The 22,454-nt window shown below is 40.2% G+C and overlaps 1 protein-coding gene across 3 annotated transcripts; it reads right to left on the reverse strand.

Moving 5' to 3' along the window:
* Positions 1–310: 310 nt before the first annotated feature.
* On the reverse strand, positions 311–20,983 carry LOC144960469 (uncharacterized). Of its 3 annotated transcripts, none has more exons than XM_078893582.1 (3): positions 20,434–20,983; positions 3,293–3,373; positions 311–2,645 (listed from the first exon to the last, which is right to left on the reverse strand). In XM_078893582.1, the coding sequence occupies exons 1-3, from the start codon at positions 20,435–20,437 to the stop codon at positions 1,579–1,581; spliced, it is 1,152 nt and encodes a 383-aa protein (XP_078749708.1). In that variant the 5' UTR covers positions 20,438–20,983; the 3' UTR covers positions 311–1,578. The 3 variants fall into 3 exon arrangements, with proteins under 3 accessions (XP_078749708.1, XP_078749706.1, XP_078749707.1); XM_078893580.1 differs by having other exon boundaries at positions 311–2,648; positions 3,287–3,373; XM_078893581.1 differs by having other exon boundaries at positions 311–2,648; positions 20,434–20,563.
* Between the last annotated feature and the right edge of the window lie 1,471 nt (positions 20,984–22,454).

A 22,454-nucleotide genomic window follows, 5' to 3' on the forward strand; every position in this document is an offset into this window, starting at 1 on the left:
TAGTAATAATAATAATAATAATAATAATAATAATAATAATAATAATAATAATAATAATAATAATAATAATAATAATAATAAAAAATAATATAATAATAATAATAATAATAATAATAATATAATAATAATAATAATAATCATAATAATAATAATAATAATAATAATAATAATAATAATAATAATAATAATAATAATAATAATAATATAAAATAATAGTAATAATAATAATAATAATAATAATAATAATAATAATAATAATAATAATAATAATAATAATAATAATAATAATAATAATAATAATAATCTCTATAGCGCCCCTTTCCACCAGAACTACTCGGAAGAGCTTATACATATATGCACATGCGATCATATATATAATTCAATAAAATCAATAAAATCACTCACAGAAAACTGAAAGGAAACACTTTGTGGTCAAAGGCTTTAAAGGAGGCCAGAGAATTACGTTGTCTGGTGTCTGCTGAAAGAGCATTGCATTCCACACAGAGGGAGCAGAATATGCATATATAATCCATTTTCGTTGCTAATGCGGTCACGCCATTTTGAATTTTAAATTCAAGATTCGTCGAACATCTGGATTGGAGTACATATTACGGCTATGTGGTCTAGTAGTATGACACTCACTTTCGGATCGGAAGGTGCCGGGTTTGAGCCTCGCTCGGCGCATAGTTGAGTCCTTGGAAAAGGCTCTTTACTCACATTTTCTCACCGTACTCAGGTGTAAAATGAGTATCTGGCTGTTAACAGCGTTGTCTCTGCCCGAAAAAAAAATTTAATATCTCCTAACAGGCGTCATGTCTCGTTTTACATGTTAATGTTGCTGTTGGTCAGGGACCCTCTGTAAAGCGCTTTGAGCACGTTTAGTGGATATTGTGCAATACAAAGGCTCAAAAAGCTCAATATTTAGCTTTCTTTTGTCACCTTTCGTTATTTTCCAAGTTTCTGATTGGTATGACTAGGGTTTTAACTAGTTTTAGTTTTGTCTTGCAGTACGTTTTTAGCAATTGGATACAATAGTCTGATATCACGTCGCCCAGCAATGGTGGCCATCGTGGTTCTAAACAAAGAAAATTGGTACTTATTATTCTTCATGCTGGCTAAAACTTTTCATATGTCTTGTGATCAGAATGTGTAAATGTCAAAACATGATCAAATTTATGTGTTTTTTTCCCTCTGGTTACGCTTTTAGGCTCGCCGGAGAAATATTTCATACGGGCGTCCGCCATTGTTCCGATAGTTTAGAGCCAGTGTTACTAAGTTACCATGCGTCATTAGGAAGGAAGTGACGTTACGACTATTGAATCCTACTGTATGCTTTGAGCAAACAACAAGAAATGAAGTGAATAGGAAAGTGCCAGAAAACAATAGAGAATAAAAATCTTGCAGTGGCGATGGGGGCTCAAACCCGCAACCTTACTGGTACAACAACTCCGCCTGTTCGAGGAGATCGTGACTCTACCCTATGAGCTATCCACAACCCCCTTCTCTTCCCGACTTCTTGAAGTCACAGGTTCAACACACGTAAAGGCTTTGAGCAAAGGCATCTTCGCATGCAAGATATCACGATGGCTTTTCTCTACAATGATTTCTTGAGTGGTAACACAAGCCAGATTTTTGAGAAAAGGCTTTTCCGCATGTACGACATTGATACGGCTTTTCTCCAGAATGGATTACTGAGTGTCGCCGTAAGATTGAATTACGATTAAAAACTTTTCCACAAGTAAGACATTTAAATGGCTTTTCTCCAGAATGGATTCTTAAATGATCACTCAAATTGATACGCTTGGCAAATGCTCTTCCACATGTGAGACATTTAAATGGCTTTTCTCCAAAATGGAGTCTTGAGTGGTGATACAAGCCACTTTTTTGAGTAAATGCTTTCCCACAAGTATCACATTTAAACGGCTTTTCTCCAGAATGAATTTCCGAGTGTTGACACAAGCCACTCCTTTGAGCAAATGATTTCCCACAAGTATCACATTTAAACGGCTTTTCTCCAGAATGGATTCTTGAGTGTTGGCGCAACGTTACATTTTCAGCAAAAGTTTTTCCACAAGTTTGACATGTAAATGGCTTTTCTCCCGAATGACTTAACAAATGTTTTTTCAACAGATATTTATATTTAAATATCTTTCCACAAGTGGGACATTCATTTTCCAAAAACAAATTTTTTGGATCATGTTCTAACCTTGACTTCTGAAAAAGTAATTCTTTGGACGTTTTTTCACCTTTCTGAACAGGAATTGAATTTTTAAATAAATCCTTATAAGAAGATGATATTTTATCACTCAGAATCCAATAAAAATTTCTGTCTTTTTGAGCTTCAACATTTGACTTTAAGCCTGAACATGAAGGAATAATTCTGTCAAAAGAATTTAACAATGTATTTTCCGCTTGAAGACTCTTTTCTCTTCCATCTGCATCACATCGTATTACATCCAGTGTATTCTGAGGTGTTGAAGATTGTCCAAAAGTTGTATCTGTGCCGTACTTGATGTCATTTTCAGAATCTCGTAGAAATTCAACACAATTGTCAGTTGTTTGATCAATGTCGATTTCAATCTTAATGTCCTCGTGGAGTCTCTCATCTACAGGATTGTCACAGTTGTCGACATCCAAATCCTCGTCTTCTGAAAAATAGGAATCATTTTTAAAATCATTTACTACATCACTTATCCAAAGAATAAGACAACAAATACATACACACACACACACACAGAGATAGAGAGAGAGAGAGAGAGAGAGAGAGAGAGAGAGAGAGAGAGAGAGAGAGAGACACACACACACACAGACATATACTCACTCAAAACAAACAAAAACAGTTGACGACTAAATAATAAACAAACGAACAAGTCAGAAAAAAAGAAACAACAATAGAAGGAAAAGCAGAAGAAAAGAAAAAACAATATATAAGAAAACATGAGTTTTTACATAGTGCAATATCCACTAAACATGCTCAAAGCGCTTTACAAGGGGTCCCTAGCCAACAGCAACACTTAACATGCAGGACATGACACGATTCTTGTTAGGAGATACTACTTTTTTTTTTTTTTCGGATAGAGACAGCTGTTAACGGCCAGGTACTCATTTCACACCTGAGTATGGTGAGAGAATGTTAGTAGAGAGCACTTTCCAAGGACTCAACTATGTAGGACCTACAAAATTTCTCTGTCGTCAATCTCCTAATGTATTTATGTCTTTAATGTTTTTTGTTGTCGGCTGAAGAAGGGTTTTGACTTTGAACGAAATTATAACGTTGATAAAATACTTTTACCCAAACTTGGCGTTTCAGACTTGACGTCCAGAAGAGTTGCCGATTGTTCCTCCTGTTCAAGCGAGTCTTTCATCAACATCTCTAGGAAAAAAGGAAAAAAATAAGATAGTCAAACAATTATAGAATTTAGCGCCCAAAAAAAAGTAAGGCAAAGGGGAATCAGTTCAAATAGGGAACAGATGTAGATTCTATAAGCAGCATACCATCGATGTGTACTTAGTTTGAGATCATTTAAAAGTCTCATCCTGACACCATCACACTAAGAGAAATACACCCGATTGTTTACAGAATATGTGGCCCTCCGTCTCAAAACGGTATTATGTCGGGATGATCCAGACCCCAAAAAGTGAATTTAGAGATAAAATGATGAGAAATTGGACCTTAGAAGTTTTTGCAATGCAAGAAATAGTCTTTATACTCCACCATAACGTACAGAAATTAAACCCAAGTTGGATATTTGTGGCTATGAATTCAATTTCCCATCCCGAGTGGATCCCGACATAATACCGCTTTGATACGGTGGGTCACATATTTCCAAAACAGAACCCAGTGTCCAGCCTTCGATCACTGACAGTCTCTAAGGGAACCCTGTGTCCAGCCTTCGGTCACTAACAGTCTCATAGAGAACCCTGTGTCCAGCCCTCTGTCACTGACAGCATCTCAGAGAACCCTGTGTCCAGCCTTCGGTCATTGACAGTCTCTCAGAGAACCCTGTTTCCAGCCTTCAATCACTGACAGTCTCACAGAGAACCCAGTGTCCAGCCTTCAATCACTGACAGTCTCTCAAAGAACCCTGTGTCCAGCCTTTGGTCACTGACAGTGTGTCCAGCCTTCGGTCACTGACAGTCTCTCAGAGAACCCTGTGTCCAGCCTTTGGTCACTGACAGTCTCTCAGAGAACCCTGTGTCCAGCCTTCGGTCACTGGCAGTCTCTCAGAGAACCCTGTGTAGACCTGTAAATGAGCTCTCTAAAAATTGACTGAAACTGAAACTCTTCGTAATTCGTCGTAGCGATAAAATCCAAAGAATCAAAATGAAAGGTAAACAGCAAGCTCACTTGAGCAAAGCAATGGCAGAAAACTAATTTGTGCGGGAATTAATTAGGCTACTGACAATTGTTCCTTATAATTAGGTACCCAATCCGTGAAGAAACCTAGAAACGGTCAACCAGTTTGTTTACAACATGAGGCAATTGAGATGTGCTTGTAGCAATAATTTAACTTTCGATTTGAAGGTGTCTACATAACGAACTTCCGGTGTTCACTGACAGTCTCTCAGAGAATCCTGTGTCCCAGAGAATCCTGTGTCCAGCCTTCAGTCACTGACAGTCTCTCAGAGAACCCCGTGTCCAGCCTTTGGTCACTGACAGTCTCTCGGAGAACCCCGTGTCCAGCCTTTGGTCACTGACAGTTTCTCAGAGAACCCTGTGTCCAGCCTTCGGTCACCGACAGTTTCTCAGAGAACCCTGTGTCCAGCCTTCGGTCACTGACAGTCTCTCAGAGAACCCTGTGTCCAGCCTTCTGTCACTGACAGTCTCACAGAGAATCCTGTGTCCAGCCTTTGGTCACTGACAGTTTCTCAGAGAACCCTGTGTCCAGCCTTCTGTCACTGACAGTCTCACAGAGAATCCTGTGTCTAGCCTTTGGTCACTGACAGCGTCTCAGAGAACCCTGTGTCCAGCCTTCTGTCACTGACAGTCTCATAGAGAACCCCGTGTCCAGCCTTTGGTCACTGACAGTCTCTCAGAGAACCCTGTGTCCAGCCTTCGGTCACCGACAGTTTCTCAGAGAACCCTGTGTCCAGCCTTCGGTCACTGACAGTCTCTCAGAGAACCCTGTGTCCAGCCTTCTGTCACTGACAGTCTCACAGAGAATCCTGTGTCTAGCCTTTGGTCACTGACAGTCTCTCAGAGAACCCTGTGTCCAGCCTTCTGTCACTGACAGCCTCTCAGAGAACCCTGTGTCCAGCCTTCTGTCACTGACAGCCTCTCAGAGAATCTTGTGTCCAGCCTTCGGTCACTGACAGTCTCACAGAGAACCCTGTGTCCAGTCTTCGGTCACTGACAGTCTCTCAGAGAACCCTGTGTCTAGCCTTCGGTCACTGACAGTCTCTCAGAGAACCCTGTGTCCAGTCTTTGGTCACTGACAGTCTCTCAGAGAACCCTGTGTCCAGCCTTCGGTCACCGACAGTTTCACAGAGAACCCTGTGTCCAGCCTTCGGTCACCGACAGTTTCTCAGAGAACCCTGTGTCCAGCCTTCAGTCACTGACAGTCTCACAGAGAATCCTGTGTCTAGCCTTTGGTCATTGACAGTCTCTCAGAGAACCCTGTGTCCAGCCTTCTGTCACTGACAGCCTCTCAGAGAACCCTGTGTCCAGCCTTCTGTCACTGACAGCCTCTCAGAGAATCTTGTGTCCAGCCTTCGGTCACTGACAGTCTCTCAGAGAACCCTGTGTCCAGCCTTTGGTCACTGACAGTCTCACAGAGAACCCTGTGTCCAGTCTTTCGTCACTGACAGTTTCTCAGAGAACCCGGTGTCCAGCCTTTGGTCACTGACAGTCTCACAGAGAACCCTGTGTCCAGTCTTCAGTCACTGACAGTCTCTCAGAGAACCCCGTGTCCAGCCTTTGGTCACTGACAGTCTCACAGAGAACCCTGTGTCCAGTCTTTGGTCACTGACAGTCTCTCAGAGAACCCTGTGTCCAGCCTTCGGTCATCGACAGTTTCTCAGAGAACCCTGTGTCCAGCCTTCGGTCACTGACAGTCTCTCAGAGAACCCCGTGTCCAGCCTTTGGTCACTGACAGTCTCACAGAGAACCCTGTGTCCAGTCTTTGGTCACTGACAGTTTCTCAGAAAACCCTGTGTCCAGCCTTCGGTCACCGACAGTTTCTCAGAGAACCCCGTGTCCAGCCTTCTGTCACTGACAGTCTCACAGAGAACCCTATATCCAGCCTTCTGTCACTGACAGTCTCACAGAGAATCTTGTGTCCAGCCTTTGGTCACTGACAGTCTCTCAGAGAACCCTGTGTCCAGCCTTCTGTCACTGACAGCCTCTCAGAGAACGCTGTGTCCAGCCTTCTGTCACTGACAGCGTCTCAGAGAACCCTGTGTCCAGCCTTCTGTCACTGACAGTCTCATAGAGAACCCCGTGTCCAGCCTTTGGTCATTGACAGTCTCTCAGAGAACCCTGTGTCCAGTCTTTGGTCACTGACAGTCTCTCAGAGAACCCTGTGTCCAGCCTTCGGTCATCAACAGTTTCTCAGAGAACCCTGTGTCCAGCCTTCGGTCACTGACAGTCTCTCAGAGAATCCCGTGTCCAGCCTTTGGTCACTGACAGTCTCACAGAGAACCCTGTGTCCAGTCTTTCGTCACTGACAGTTTCTCAGAGAACCCTGTGTCCAGCCTTCGGTCACCGACAGTTTCTCAGAGAACCCCGTGTCCAGCCTTCTGTCACTGACAGTCTCACAGAGAACCCTATATCCAGCCTTCTGTCACTGACAGTCTCACAGAGAATCTTGTGTCCAGCCTTTGGTCACTGACAGTCTCTCAGAGAACCCTGTGTCCAGCCTTCTGTCACTGACAGCCTCTCAGAGAACGCTGTGTCCAGCCTTCTGTCACTGACAGCGTCTCAGAGAATCCTGTGTCCAGCCTTTGGTCACTGACAGTTTCTCAGAGAACCCTGTGTCCAGCCTTCTGTCACTGACAGTCTCACAGAGAATCCTGTGTCTAGCCTTTGGTCACTGACAGCGTCTCAGAGAACCCTGTGTCCAGCCTTCTGTCACTGACAGTCTCATAGAGAACCCCGTGTCCAGCCTTTGGTCATTGACAGTCTCTCAGAGAACCCTGTGTCCAGTCTTTGGTCACTGACAGTCTCTCAGAGAACCCTGTGTCCAGCCTTCGGTCATCGACAGTTTCTCAGAGAACCCTGTGTCCAGCCTTCGGTCACTGACAGTCTCTCAGAGAACCCCGTGTCCAGCCTTTGGTCATTGACAGTCTCTCAGAGAACCCTGTGTCCAGCCTTCGGTCACCGACAGTTTCTCAGAGAACCCTGTGTCCAGCCTTCTGTCACTGACAGTCTCATAGAGAACCCCGTGTCCAGCCTTTGGTCATTGACAGTCTCTCAGAGAACCCTGTGTCCAGTCTTTGGTCACTGACAGTCTCTCAGAGAACCCTGTGTCCAGCCCTTCGGTCATCAACAGTTTCTCAGAGAACCCTGTGTCCAGCCTTCGGTCACTGACAGTCTCACAGAGAACCCTGTGTCCAGCCTTTGGTCACTGACAGTCTCACAGAGAACCCTGTGTCCAGTCTTTCGTCACTGACAGTTTCTCAGAGAACCCTGTGTCCAGCCTTCGGTCACCGACAGTTTCTCAGAGAACCCCGTGTCCAGCCTTCTGTCACTGACAGTCTCACAGAGAACCCTATATCCAGCCTTCTGTCACTGACAGTCTCACAGAGAACCCTATATCCAGCCTTCTGTCACTGACAGTCTCACAGAGAATCTTGTGTCCAGCCTTTGGTCACTGACAGTCTCTCAGAGAACCCTGTGTCCAGCCTTCTGTCACTGACAGCTCTCAGAGAACGCTGTGTCCAGCCTTCTGTCACTGACAGCGTCTCAGAGAACCCTGTGTCCAGCCTTCTGTCACTGACAGTCTCATAGAGAACCCCGTGTCCAGCCTTTGGTCATTGACAGTCTCTCAGAGAACCCTGTGTCCAGTCTTTGGTCACTGACAGTCTCTCAGAGAACCCCGTGTCCAGCCTTCTGTCACTGACAGTCTCACAGAGAACCCTATATCCAGCCTTCTGTCACTGACAGTCTCACAGAGAACCTGTGTCCAGCCTTATGTCACTGACAGTCTCTCAGAGAACCCTGTGTCCAGCCTTCTGTCACTGACAGCCTCTCAGAGAACCTGTGTCCAGCCTTCTGTCACTGACAGCTCTCAGAGAACCCTGTGTCCAGCCTTCTGTCACTGACAGTCTCATAGAGAACCCCGTGTCCAGCCTTGGTCATTGACAGTCTCTCAGAGAACCCTGTGTCCAGTCTTTGGTCACTGACAGTCTCTCAGAGAACCCTGTGTCCAGCCTTCGTCATCGACAGTTCTCTCAGAGAACCCTGTGTCCAGCCTTCGGTCACTGACAGTCTCTCAGAGAACCCGTGTCCAGCCTTTGGTCACTGACAGTCTCACAGAGAACCCTGTGTCCAGTCTTTGGTCACTGACAGTTTCTCAGAGAACCCTGTGTCCAGCCTTCGGTCACCGACAGTTCTCTCAGAGAACCCCGTGTCCAGCCTTGCATGACACTAGAACCGTCCTCACAGCAGAGAACCCTATATCCAGCCTTCTGTCACTGACAGTCTCTCAGAGAACTCTGTGTCCAGCCTTATGTCACTGACAGTCTCTCAGAGAACCCTGTGTCCAGTCTTTGGTAACTGAGAGTCTCTCAGAGAACCCTGTGTCCAGCCTTCTGTCACTGACAGTCTCTCAGAGAACCCTGTCTCCAGCCTTCGGTCACTGACAGTCTCTCAGAGAACTCTGTGTCCAACCTTCGGTCACTGACAGTCTCTCAGAGAACTCTGTGTCCAACCTTCGGTCACTGACAGTCTCTAAGAGACACCAACATAGGAGCTATACATTGAATAGGAGTCAACTTTTCAAAGAGCGAAATCGGGACACCCTTATGAAAAATACCGTCATGATCCCAAAATAACAATATGGTTGGACTGTTGTACAATATAATCTAGACATGATCCCAAAACAACAATATGGTTAGATTGTTGTACAATATAATCTAGACATGATCCCAAAATAACAATATGGTTGGACTGTTGTACAATATAATCTAGACATGATCCCAAAACAACAATATGGTTGGACTGTTGTACAATATAATCTAGACATGGTCCCAAAACAACAATATGTTTGGACTGTTGTACAATATAATCTAGACATGATCCCAAAACAACAATATGGTTAGATTGTTGTACAATATAATCTAGACATGATCCCAAAATAACAATATGGTTGGACTGTTGTACAATATAATCTAGACATGATCCCAAAACAACAATATGGTTGGACTGTTGTACAATATAATCTAGACATGGTCCCAAAACAACAATATGGTTGGACTGTTGTACAATATAATCTAGACATGATCCCAAAACAACAATATGGTTGGACTGTTGTACAATATAATCTTGACATGATCCCAAAACAACAATATGGTTGGACTGCTGTACAATATAATCTAGACATGACCCCAAAACAACAATATGGTTGGATTGTTGTACAATATAATCTAGACATGGTCCCAAAACAACAATATGGTTGGATTGTTGTACAATAAATTCTAGACATGATCCCAAAACAACAATATGGTTGGACTGTTGTACAATATAATCTAGACATGGTCCCAAAACAACAATATGGTTGGACTGTTGTACAATATAATCTAGACATGATCCCAAAACAACAATATGGTTGGATTGTTGTACAATATAATCTAGACATGATCCCAAAACAACAATATGGTTGGATTGTTGTACAATATAATCTAGACATGGTCCCAAAACAACAATATGGTTGGACTGTTGTACAATATAATCTAGACATGGTCCTAAAACAACAATATGGTTGGATTGTTGTACAATATAATCTAGACATGATCCCAAAACAACAATATGGTTGGATTGTTGTACAATATAATCTAGACATGGTCCCAAAACAACAATATGGTTGGACTGTTGTACAATATAATCTAGACATGATCCCAAAACAACAATATGGTTGGATTGTTGTACAATATAATCTAGACATGACCCCAAAACAACATTATGGTTGGACTGTTGTACAATATAATCTAGACATGATCTCAAAACAACAATATGGTTGGACTGTTGTACAATATAATCTAGACATGATCCCAAAACAACAATATGTTTGGACTGTTGTACAATATAATCTAGACATGATCCCAAAACAACAATATGGTTGGATTGTTGTACAATATAATCTAGACATGATCCCAAAACAACAATATGGTTGGATTGTTGTACAATATAATCTAGACATGACCCCAAAACAACAATACGGTTGGACTGTTGTACAATATAATCTAGACATGATCCCAAAACAACAATATGGTTGGATTGTTGTACAATATAATCTAGACATGATCCCAAAACAACAATATGGTTGGACTGTTGTACAATATAATCTAGACATGATCCCAAAACAACAATATGGTTGGACTGTTGTACAATATAATCTAGACATGATCCCAAAACAACAATATGGTTGGACTGTTGTACAATATAATCTAGACATGATCCCAAAACAACAATATGGTTGGACTGTTCTACAATATAATCTAGACATGATCCCAAAACAAAAGATGTTTGAAATGTTCTACAATATTATATAATCTAGATTTAGGGCTTTTTCTGCTCCTTGTTTAAATTTGCTAGTCAAAAAGCATAATCCTTGTTTTTAAAGAGCTTTTATAAAGGGTAATATCCAATAAACGTGCTCAAAGCAATTTACAAAGGGTCCCTCGCCAAAAGCAACATTTAACATTTAGGACAGGACATGACGCCTGTTAGGCGATATTACAATTTTTTTCGGACAGAGACAATGCTGTGAACGGCCAGGTACTCATTTTACACCTGAGTACGGTGAGAGAATGTGTGTAAAGTGCCTTGTCAAAGGACTCAACTATGCGTCGAGCGAGACTCGAACCCAGGACCTTCCGATCTTGAAAGCGAGTGTCATACCACAAGACCACATAGCCGTTTAAATTTGCTAAGTCAAAAAGCATAATCCTGGGACAAGCAAGGGTCATTTAGCTGCCATTCTCGTAGCAGACCTACCTCAGGTTATCAATTCTCATAGCAGACCTTTTGCTCAACATTTCCTCTCTGTGTTTATACAGGCTTAGACTGTCCTTGGCCGCATTAAATAATGTTGGGCATTAAAAAAGGACCAATCAAAACATGGCATTTCCATGCATATAACAGTCCAATGTTTCAGTTTCTTAAAACTTTTCCCCAGATTGCCAAATCAGGATAGGGTGGCTATGTGGTCTAGTGGTATGACACTCGCTTTCGGTTCAGAAGGTCCTGAATCGAGCCTCGCTTTGCGCATAGTTGAGTCCTTTGAAAAGGTTCATTACTCACATTCTCTCACCGTACTCAGGTGTTAACAGCGTTAAAAATTTGTAATATTGCCTAATACATGTCATGTTTCGTTCTAGATGCTACATGTTGCTGTTGGTTAGGGATCCCTTGTAAAGAGCTTTGAGCACATTAAATGGATATTGCGGTATATAAAAGTTCCAAAAAGGGTGAGAGAAAATAATTATTTTATCTTATTTAAGGCTCAATATAGGACTTATCCATCAAATGCCCTATCCATAGCACACCATTAAACTATCTCATGGCCTATCCATAATACCTGATTAACCTATCTCATGCCCTATCTCATAACACACGATTACCCTATCTCATGCCCTATCCATAGCACATGATTATCCTATCTCATGCCCTATCCATAGCACATGATTATCCTATCTCATGCCTTATCCATAACACATGATTACCCTATCTCATGCCCTATCCATAACACACGATTACCCTATCTCATGCCTTATCCATAACACATGATTACCCTATCTCATAACACATGATTACCCTATCTCATGCCCTATCCATAACACATGATTACCTTATCTCATAACACATGATTACCCTATCTCATGCCCTATCCATAACACATGATTACCCTATCTCATGCCCTATCCATAACACATGATTACCCTATCTCATGCCCTATCCATAACACACGATTACCCTATCTCATGCCCTATCCATAGCAGATGATTACCCTATCTCATGCCCTATCCATAACACACGATTACCCTATCTCATGCCTTATCCAGAGCACATGATTACCCTATCTCATGCCCTATCCATAACACATGATTACCCTATCTCATGCCCTATCCATAGCACATGATTACCCTATCTCATGCCTTATCCATAGCACATGATTACCCTATCTCATGCCCTATCCATAACACATGATTACCCTATCTCATGCCTTATCCATAGCACATGATTACCCTATCTCATGCCCTATCCATAACACATGATTACCCTATCTCATGCCCTATCCATAACACATGATTACCCTATCTCATGCCCTATCCATAGCAGATGATTACCCTATCTCATGCCCTATCCATAGCACATGATTACCCTATCTCAAATAGTTTGTTATGTATTATTTACAGACAATGTCTATAAATCTTAGAATGGAATGAAAAAATAATAGATTATATCAATACAGCAATGTAAAGTCGAAACAAATAGTTATAGACTACTGAAATGCAGCTATGTGGTCTTGTGGTATGACACTCGCTTTTGGATCAGAAGGTCCTGAGTTCAAGTATCGCTCAGTGCATAGTAGAGCCCTTGGAAAAGGCTCTTTACTCACATTCTCTCATCATACTCAGGTGTAAAATGAGTACCTGGCCGTTAACAGCGCTGTCTCTGTCGGAAAAAAAATGTAATATCGCCTAACAAGTGTTATGTCTCATTCTACATGTAACGTGTTGCTTTTGTTGGTCAGGGACCCTTTGTAAAGCGCTTTGAGCATGTTTAGTGGATATTAAGCTACGCTGTATAAAAGTAGAAAACGGCAGGGGCTGCCTGAAGCCGGTGATCGTAAAATACTAACGAAAGAGTGAAAATGGAAAGGCTTCGTATGGGAACAAAACAGACAATGGACGTTTCGGGTACAAACCCTTCATCAGCACAACAGTACATACGAAGCCTTTCCATTTTCACTCTTTCGGCTGTATAAAAGCTTGTTTTGTTTTTTGTTTTTTTTAAGTTCTTGAAAATTGTTCATGATTTAATTAATCATAAGTGTAGAACGCTCATAGTGTAAAAAATGTAGATGAAAAATCCTACGCAAGAATTTGAGATATTAGCCTAGCGCTCTGTCAAACATCATTTCAAATTGGTTCAAATAACATATTTTTTCTTGCAAACATTAAGTTACAGACCATTATAAATTTCAAATCAATTTAAAGAGCTTTTTTCCAAAGACCCAACACTTCACTCCATTTGTGACCCCATCCCATGACCAATGAGTCACAAGTCTAGTGTCACACCACACTCGTCCAAAAAAAGCTGTACAAGTTTTAAAAAAAAAACAAAAAAAAACAGAAACAAAACAAACAAAAAAACAAAACATAATTTCTCAAAGAAAAACATCACAGGCTGGTCAGATCTAACAATCCATCACATTCCAAAAGTGGAATCAGAAAGACATAAAATAGGAATTTGAGACCAAAAAAATAGGAATTTGAGACCAATAAAAAATAGGAATTTGAGACCAATAAAAAAATAGGAATGTGAGACCAATAAAAAATAGGAATTTGACACCAGTAGATAATCAAAATGACAATCAACTTTGCCACCCAATGCATAAAGACAACAGTCTGCACAGCTGGCACAACGATCACATGTGTTGGGTGGTAATTACATTGGGAATTGGGAAAGGAGTGGGGGGGGGGGGGGGAGAGAGCAAAAATAACTTTCCTACTTACCTCCTTTTGGAGATAGTCAACTAATACCTACCAGTGGATAGACGACACTAGCGACCCTGCAACCCCCCCCCCCCCCCCCCCCCCCCCCCCCCACTAACACATGAGTCAAGTATTCAAATAGATGACTAGGTTTAGAAAACTAAGTCACTTCTGAGCGGCTATGTGGTCTTGTGTTATATCACTCGCTTTCAGATCGGAAGGCTCTTTACTCACATACTCTCACCATACTCAGGTCGAAAATGAGTACCTGGCCATTAAACATCGTTGTCTCTGTCAGAAGAAAAAAAAATTGTAATATAGCCTAACAGGCATCATGTCTCGTTATACATATTACATGTTGCTGTTGGTCAGGGGCCCCTTGTAAAGTGCTTTGTGCACATTAAGTGTATATTGCGCTATATAAAAGCCCACCTTTTGGTTTTGTTTGTTTTTTTTTTTGTTTTTTTTTAATACTGGAATCCTCAGACTGACTTGTTGCTGGCTCATACTGTATTTATTTAAATGTGGGGATTCTGCTGAAGATTATTAAATCAAATTATTTTCACACCCAATTGAAAATCCACCAAATCTTTTCTCGTGTCAAAGATAGTGTCTAAATTGGGTTGTGAGGTTGTTGTTGTAAATTTACAAAAAGTATCAAAACACCCTTTTCGTTTTGTTTTTTTGTCTTTTTTGTTGGTATTTTCCACGATGAACGGACGTGTTGGTATGGTTTGATTGCACCTCAATGTAATGGTGATGGTGGTGATAAAATGTTTTTTATCATTTTCATCAGGATAAAGAGATTTTATGGGGAATTTGAAAGAAAGGAACCCAAGTTACATGAAAAATAATAGAATCCATACAATTATAGTCCATTCCAAGGCCCGTGTGCATGGAATATCACAAATTCCTCCAAAGTTACGAAAAATGTTGCCGTGAGTGTTTGCATGCGTGCTTATATTTTAAGTGACATTACGAATTTTGAATATCAAGAACTATCCGAATATGGAATTGTCTACCTGAAAATATTTTAAAAATTAATGGCCAAATTGAATTTGAATGGGGAAATCAATAAAACCCAAGATAAAAGCCTAGACACGTCCAACTATCCTCATCACACTCACAGTCACGATTATCTTCAATGCACCGAGTTGTGACTAAGGGAGTATGATGTGGTAACGACTACAATCTAACCTTTTACACTCATATTGATGAAACGTATTGTACTTGATAGCAATTGACAAAAGGACTTTAAAAATAGAAAATGTCCATTTGTCCTCATCACACTCACAGTCGCGACTATCTTCGATGCACGGAGTTGTGACTTAAACTTAATGACAAGACAAGACCACTTTGCATTTTGCCTTCTCGAAAATGCAACGGCCTTTCACTTTCATGGCGCTGCCGTTAAACTCGTAGCTCTTGATACGTAAGTTTACACCTGTCATTTCTCAAAACAAAACTTAAGACTCAAGCAAAATTCAGTTTCAGTTCCAAGTCAGGCTAGCATAACAAATTTCCTAGGATTTCTTTGAATACCACAGAAACTTTGAAGGTCAGCAGACGGTAGACGTTTCAACCAACCTCTTTTTAGCAGCCAAATATGATTAACAAGATAATTCAGTAAAATCTTAAGAGTAGAAGAGGAATAGTAATAATAATAAATATTGTTATGCAAAAATATGAAAAAGAAAATTGAGGATTTCTTACAAGCAAAATAAACCAAAAATCCAAACTTAAATGGTAATCCAAAGAAGTCACACAAAAAATTTTAATGGTCAGTTTGGATTAAAATAATCCAACCTGACTGACATTCCCGCTAGACAGGAGACAGGGTGAGATAAGATTGCAATGATAGTAGTACTAGTACTAGTTTAGTAGCCAATCTCAACCTCAAAAGTGGCCAAATAGAATTTCACTCAGCCAAGCACTACTAACGCTTTGACACCTTTAAATAACTCTGGTTTTGATAAACAGAAAAAAACCCAATCAAATAAATTAGGAAAATATTGTTATTGATAACAAAAGTTAATTAATTACTAATCACTAATCGACTCACGATTCTCTTGAATCTGAGTGACTGACCGGGTGAGAATAGCCAAAAGAAGTGGTTATTCAGTATCAGATACTGAATAGTGCTTTGCCACGATTCAGTATCCATAAGGAACTCTTTTTTATAGAGAGAGTGAAAAGTACGACAATCTCGGTTGAACTGCTGACCTACTTCCAGATTGAACACGTGCAGTAACTGACAGCCCGATTCAAAGTTGTAAAAATATTTTGATCGAAATTTTTAAATTTTTGCTATCGTGCAATTAACATAGTTCAAAATATCAAAATAAGAGAGGCAGTCAAATACATTTTTTAATGTCTGAATAGACATGATTAAATGTCTCTTAAAAGTTCAGTGACACCATGGCATGGTGGATATAAGCTGTTTGACTCTGAGCTTAAGGTTCGAGAGTTCAAATCCCTGTAAGGGTAACTTTTTTTTTTTTTTTCCCCATATTTTTTAAAAATTCCTTCTGTCTATTTATATTTTTAAAACTTTTGTTTTAATAATTTTATTTGCTTGAAATATACTTTAATGTTGATAATATACTATTGTTCTTTTATTATTATTATTATTATTATTATTATTATTATTATTATTATTATTATTATTATTATTATTATTATTATTATTACTTACTATTATTATTATCGTTGTTGTTGTAATCGTCATCATCGTCATTATTATGATTATGGTTATGATTTTTTTTAATCAAGTAGTTCGAGTAATTTAATCAGTTATCGATTTATTACGAATATCTTTTATGTGTTATCATCGCGTTGTTGTTTTTCATTATTGTGCTCTTCTATTGTTTATTACTTTTTAAAATCTTGCTTTTTTCTGTTGTTGTTGTTCTCCTTGTTGTTGATGTTTGTTTGTTTGTTTTGTCATCTAAGACAAACCCGATTCATTATAAATTCATTTTTAATTGAGCGATGTACTTCCGAGAATTACTTGCCGTATTATATTGAAATTTACATGACAATAATAATAATAATAATAAAAATAATAATAATAATAATAATAATAATAATAATAATAATAATAATAATAATAATAATAATAATAATAATAATAATAATAATAATAATAATAATAATAATAATAATGATGATGATGATAAAATAATAATAATAATAATAATAATAATAATAATAATAATAATAATAATAATAATAATAATAATAATAATAATAATAATAATAATAATAATAATAATAATAATAATAATAAATAATTTAAATAGATACTGAATATTAGACTACAATTGACATCTATTTACTGAATACACGTGGTATTTTTATGGATGTTTCTTTTTTTACGAAACCTGCCGAAACCCGACAAAGTTATGGGAAGTAGGCAGCAGTGGGGAGTGAACCTGGGACTCAGGGAAGTGTACACCATTGGGGAGTGAACCTGGGACTGGGTTTCGTTTTTTAAAAAAAGCAATTACTTTTTTACGAAACCCGCCAATATCTGACAAAGTTATGGAAGAAAGTAACAGTGGGGGAGTGAACCCGAGACTATGGTTTTTTCGGCGGGTTTTGGCGGGTTTCGTAAAAAAGTAATTGCTTCATTCTCGTCTGGTACCCAACTCCCATAGTTCGGCTTCATTTCCCACTGGTATCCATCTTCCATAGTCCCAGGTTCATTTCCACTGATTTCCTCTTTTCACAGTCCCAGGTTCACTCCCAACCGGTGTGCACTTCCCTGAGTCCCGGTTCATTGCCCAATGGTGCCCACTTCCCATAACTTTTGACAATTTCGGTAGGTTTCGAAATAAAAGTACATTCTGAGCTCACTGTCCACTGGTATCAGCCTCTCGCAGTCCCGGGTTCAATCCTCATCGGTGTCCAAATCCCAGATTCACTCCCCACTGCTGCCTGCTTCCCATAACTTTGTCGGCTTTTGGCGGGTTTTGTAAAAAAGTAATTCCCCTCCCCCTTGGTATTGCTTTTTTACAAAATCCAGAGTCCCAGGTTCAATTCCCACAAGTGTACACTTCCCTGATTCTCAGGATCACTCCCACTGTTGCCTACTTCAATAACTTTGTCGGATATTGCCAGGTTTAGTCGGGTTTTGTAAAAAAGTAATTGCTTTTATGTGAAACTCGCTGAAACCCGCCGAAAACCAGAGTCTCAGGTTCACTCCCCACTAGTGTACACTTCCTGAGTCTCAGGTTCACTCCCCACTGTTGCCTACTTCCCATAACTTTCTCGGATATTGCCAGGTTTTCGTCGGGTTTCGTAAAAAAGTAATTACTTTTATGTGAAACTCGCTGAAATCCACCGAAAACCAGAGTCTCAGGTTCACTCCCCACTGGTGTACACTTCCATGAATCTCAGGTTCACTCCCCACTGTTGTCTACTTCCAACAACTTTGTCGGATATTGCCGGGTTTCGTAAAAAAGCAATTGCTTTTATATGAAACTCGCTGAATCCCGACGAAAACCAGAGTCTCAGGTTCACTCCGCACTGGTGTATATTTCCATGAATCTCAGGTTCACCCCCCACTGTTGCCTACTTCAATAACTTTGTCAGATATTGCCAGGTTTCGTCGGGTTTCGTAAAAAAGTAATTGCTTTTATGTGAAACTCGCTGAAATCCGCAGAAAACAAGAGTCTCAGGTTCACTGCCCAGTGGTGTACACTTCCATGAATCTCAGGTTCACTCCCTATTGTTGCCTACTTTCAAAATCTGTCGGATATTGCCGGGTTTCGTAAAAAAATAATTGCTTTTATGTGAAACTCGCTGAAATCCGTCGAAAACCATAGTCTCAGCTTCACTCCCGACTGGTGTACACTTCCCTTAGTCTCAGGTTCACTCCCCATTATTTGCCTACTTTCCATAACTTTGCGTGATTTTGTTGGGAGATGGCGCATTTCGTAAACAAAAAGTAATTGCTTTTTTTTTTTCAAAACCCGCCGACACCCAGTCACAGGTTCACTCCCCACTGGTGTACACTTCCCCGAATCTCAGGTTCACTCCCCACTGTTGCCTACTACCCATAACTTTCTCGGATATTGCCAGGTTTTGTCGGGTTTCGTAAAAAAGTAATTGCTTCTTTATGAAACTAGCTGAATCCCGCCGAAAACCATAGTCTCAGGTTCACTCCCCACTTGTGTGCACTTCACTGAGTCTCAGGTTCACTCCCCACTGTTGCCTACTTCCCATAACTTTGTCGGATATTGCCAGGTTTTCGTCGGTTTTCGTAAAAAAGCAATTGCTTTTATATGAAACACGCTGAAACCCGCCGAAAACCAGAGTCTCAGGTTCAGTCCCCACTGGTGTACACTTCCCTGAGTCTCAGGTTCACTCCCCATGTTGCCTACTTCCCATAACTTTGTCGGATATTGCCAGGTTTTTGTCGGGTTTCGTAAAAAAGTAATTGCTTTTATGTGAAACTCGCTGAAATCCACCGAAAACCAGAGTCTCAGGTTCACTCCCCACTGGTGTACACTTCCATGAATCTCAGGTTCACTCCCCACTGTTGTCTACTTCCAACAACTTTGTCGGATATTGCCGGATTTCGTAAAAAAGCAATTGCTTTTATATGAAACTCGCTGAATCCCGCCGAAAACCATAGTCTCAGGTTCACTCCCCACTGGTGTACACTTCACTGAGTCTCAGGTTCACTCCCCACGCTTTGCCTACTTTCCACAATTTTGCCGCATATTGTCGGGTTTCGTAAAAAAAGTAATCTCCCCCCCCCCCCTATTTTGTTATTGCTTTTTTACAAAACCCAGAGTCCCAGGTTCACTCCCCACTGGTGTACACTTCCCTGAATCTCAGGTTCATCCCCTCCTCCCCCCCCCCCTTACACACACACGCACACACACACACACACGCTGCTGCCTACCTCCCATAACTTTGTCGGATATTGCCAGGTGTCGTCGGGTTTCGTAAAAAAAGTAATTGCTTTTTATTACGAAACCCGCCGAAACCCAGTCCCAGGTTCACACCCCACTGGTGTACACTTCTCTGAGTCCCATATTCACTCCCACAGCTGCACTCTTCCCATAACTTTGTCAGGTTTCGGAAAAAAAAACACCGTATTATAGTGCAAAACCACTATTCAGGTCAGATACTGAATAGTGCAAAACCGCTATTCAGTATCTGATACTGAATAGTGCAAAACCACTATTCAGTATCAGATACTGAATAGTGCAAAACCACTATTCAGTATCAGATACTGAATAGTGCTAGCCATAGCCAAAAGCCGTCCATTGGACTATTCTCACCGCGGGTGAGAGAGCTACCCTTTCGCTATTCTCATCCCGGGTGAGAATAGAGGCAGTCTTACTAAAAATTGGAAGAGATGGATAGACGTCCATGTCTAATCTAGTGTCTAGACACCAAGTCCAATCATAATCAATAGTTTGTCAATAGCAAATACTCCAACTCCAATAGGAGCTTACGGAGCCTCCCAATAACTTAGCAATATTAGTATTAGCAATGTATACATTCGTCCACATTCCTGAATTAAATCTATGCACTTACCCATGAGAATCAAACAATATTATTCCAAAATTGACCAAATTTTGGAAACGATTTTGATATATTATTGGGAGTTGGAGTCAACATTTTCGAGCCTATCGATTATTCTAAATACTGGAGAGCATAGTGTAGTAGCCTGAGCACTTTGTCATTTCTTCGTTTGTTCCCGATTTTGTTGCATCGTCGTTTTGTTGTTTCTTATGTAGCTAGAGAAGGATGCAGAGAATATCGTATACTGCACATAAAACGAACGAAGAAGTGCTAAAACAAACATACCAACAAAGGAAACTAATGCCCTTAATAGTGGATCGACAACTATCCTTTTTCGGACACATAGTAAGGAAAGATAAGAATGAATACCTGGCAAGTTGTGGAAAAATACCTGGTAAACGCGCCCGGGGGAGACAAAGAAAAACACTCATAGACCAACTGAAGGGCTTCACCAACCTAACAATCCAAGAGCTGTTTGAAAAAGCAAGAGACAGGGAGGAATGGAGAGAGATAATTCATGCAGTATCCGAAGCCTGGACCAGGCATGGAACCTAGAAGAAGAAGAAGAATGTAGCTAGAACGCATATTTCATTTTATTTTTTTTCTTACTCCTAATAATCTTTTTTTCGTCTATCATTTTCATTTGTGATGTAAGCTAGACATATGCATGCATCAGGACTTACATCCCTACCTTTTTTTTTTTTTTTTTTGCTATCATTTCCATTAAAAATCCACAACACGATAATGAGTCATCAATCATGCATTTAATTATCAACGCTCAAAGTGATGACGTAAATTATTACACAACAAGAGAAAGAGAGAGAGAGAGATTTTTTTTTTCTTCTTAGTATGAACGAAATTCTTGTTTTATGAATAGTTTTGGATGTTTTTTTCACAGGTGTAAATCCTAAATTAAAACGTAATTATGAATGAATATGGCTGCCTGTCTCTATGGACGCTTGTCGTGACTGCTACTACGACTGCTCCTCATCCTCCTCCTACTACTACTATGCTATACTAGTAGTAGTAGTAGTAGTAGTAGTAGTAGTAGTAGTAGTAGTAGTAGTAGTAGTAGTAGTAGTATTAGTAGTAGTAGTAGTAGTAGTAGTAGTAGTAGTAGTAGTAGTAGTAGTAGTAATAGTCATAGTAATAGTAGTAGTAATAGTAATAGTAATAGTCACAAATGTGACAAAACCAAAATTGGGACATGGAATGTCAGGACCTGTGCCCGAAAAGGAAAACTAAACAACATTCTAAAAGAAATGAAACGGCTCCAAATAAATATTCTTGGCCTGGCAGAGATGAGATGGAAAGAGCAGGGAACCATGTCAAAACAAGAAAACAACACGACATATAAGATCATATGGAGTGGTGGAACCTCTTTCCAAAAAGGAGTAGGGATGATCTTAGACCAACAATCAACCAAATTTTACAAAGGGCACGTAGCAATCTCAGACAGAGTTTTGCTGGTTAAGCTAAGAGGACCTGTAGTTGACACCAATATTATTCAAGTTTATGCACCAACAGAAGAGGCGACAGATGCAGATATGACAGAGTTTTACCATTCACTAGACAAAGCAAAACGAATGTGTAAATCACAAGAAGTCCTTATGGTAATGGGGGACCTAAATGCTAAGATTGGCAGAGGCAGAGATGGTGACATAATCGGACCACATGGACTTGGAGACAGAAATGAACGAGGAAACATCTGGGCAGATTGGTGTAGAACAAATAAATTAATGATTTCAAACACCTGGTTTCAACAACACCCAAGAAGAACCTAGACATGGCAATCACCAGGGGACAGAGCAAGGAACCAGATAGACTTTATAGCAGTATCATCACGATTCAGAAATGGCATATTAAATTGCAAAACCTACCCAGGCGCCGATGTAGACAGTGACCATGTCCCAGTTGTTTGTACAGTAAGGATAAAGTTTAAAGCTATTCAGAGAACAGTTGGTAGAATAAAGAGGGATTACAGGTTATGCAAAGACAATGGCATACAAACAAAAATGAGAGAAGAATTTGAA

The sequence above is a fragment of the Berghia stephanieae genome, chromosome 15 (assembly GCF_034508935.2).
Source record: "Berghia stephanieae isolate SIO BIC M18660-M18661 chromosome 15, UCSD_Bste_1.3, whole genome shotgun sequence".
Lineage (NCBI taxonomy): Eukaryota > Metazoa > Mollusca > Gastropoda > Nudibranchia > Aeolidiidae > Berghia > Berghia stephanieae.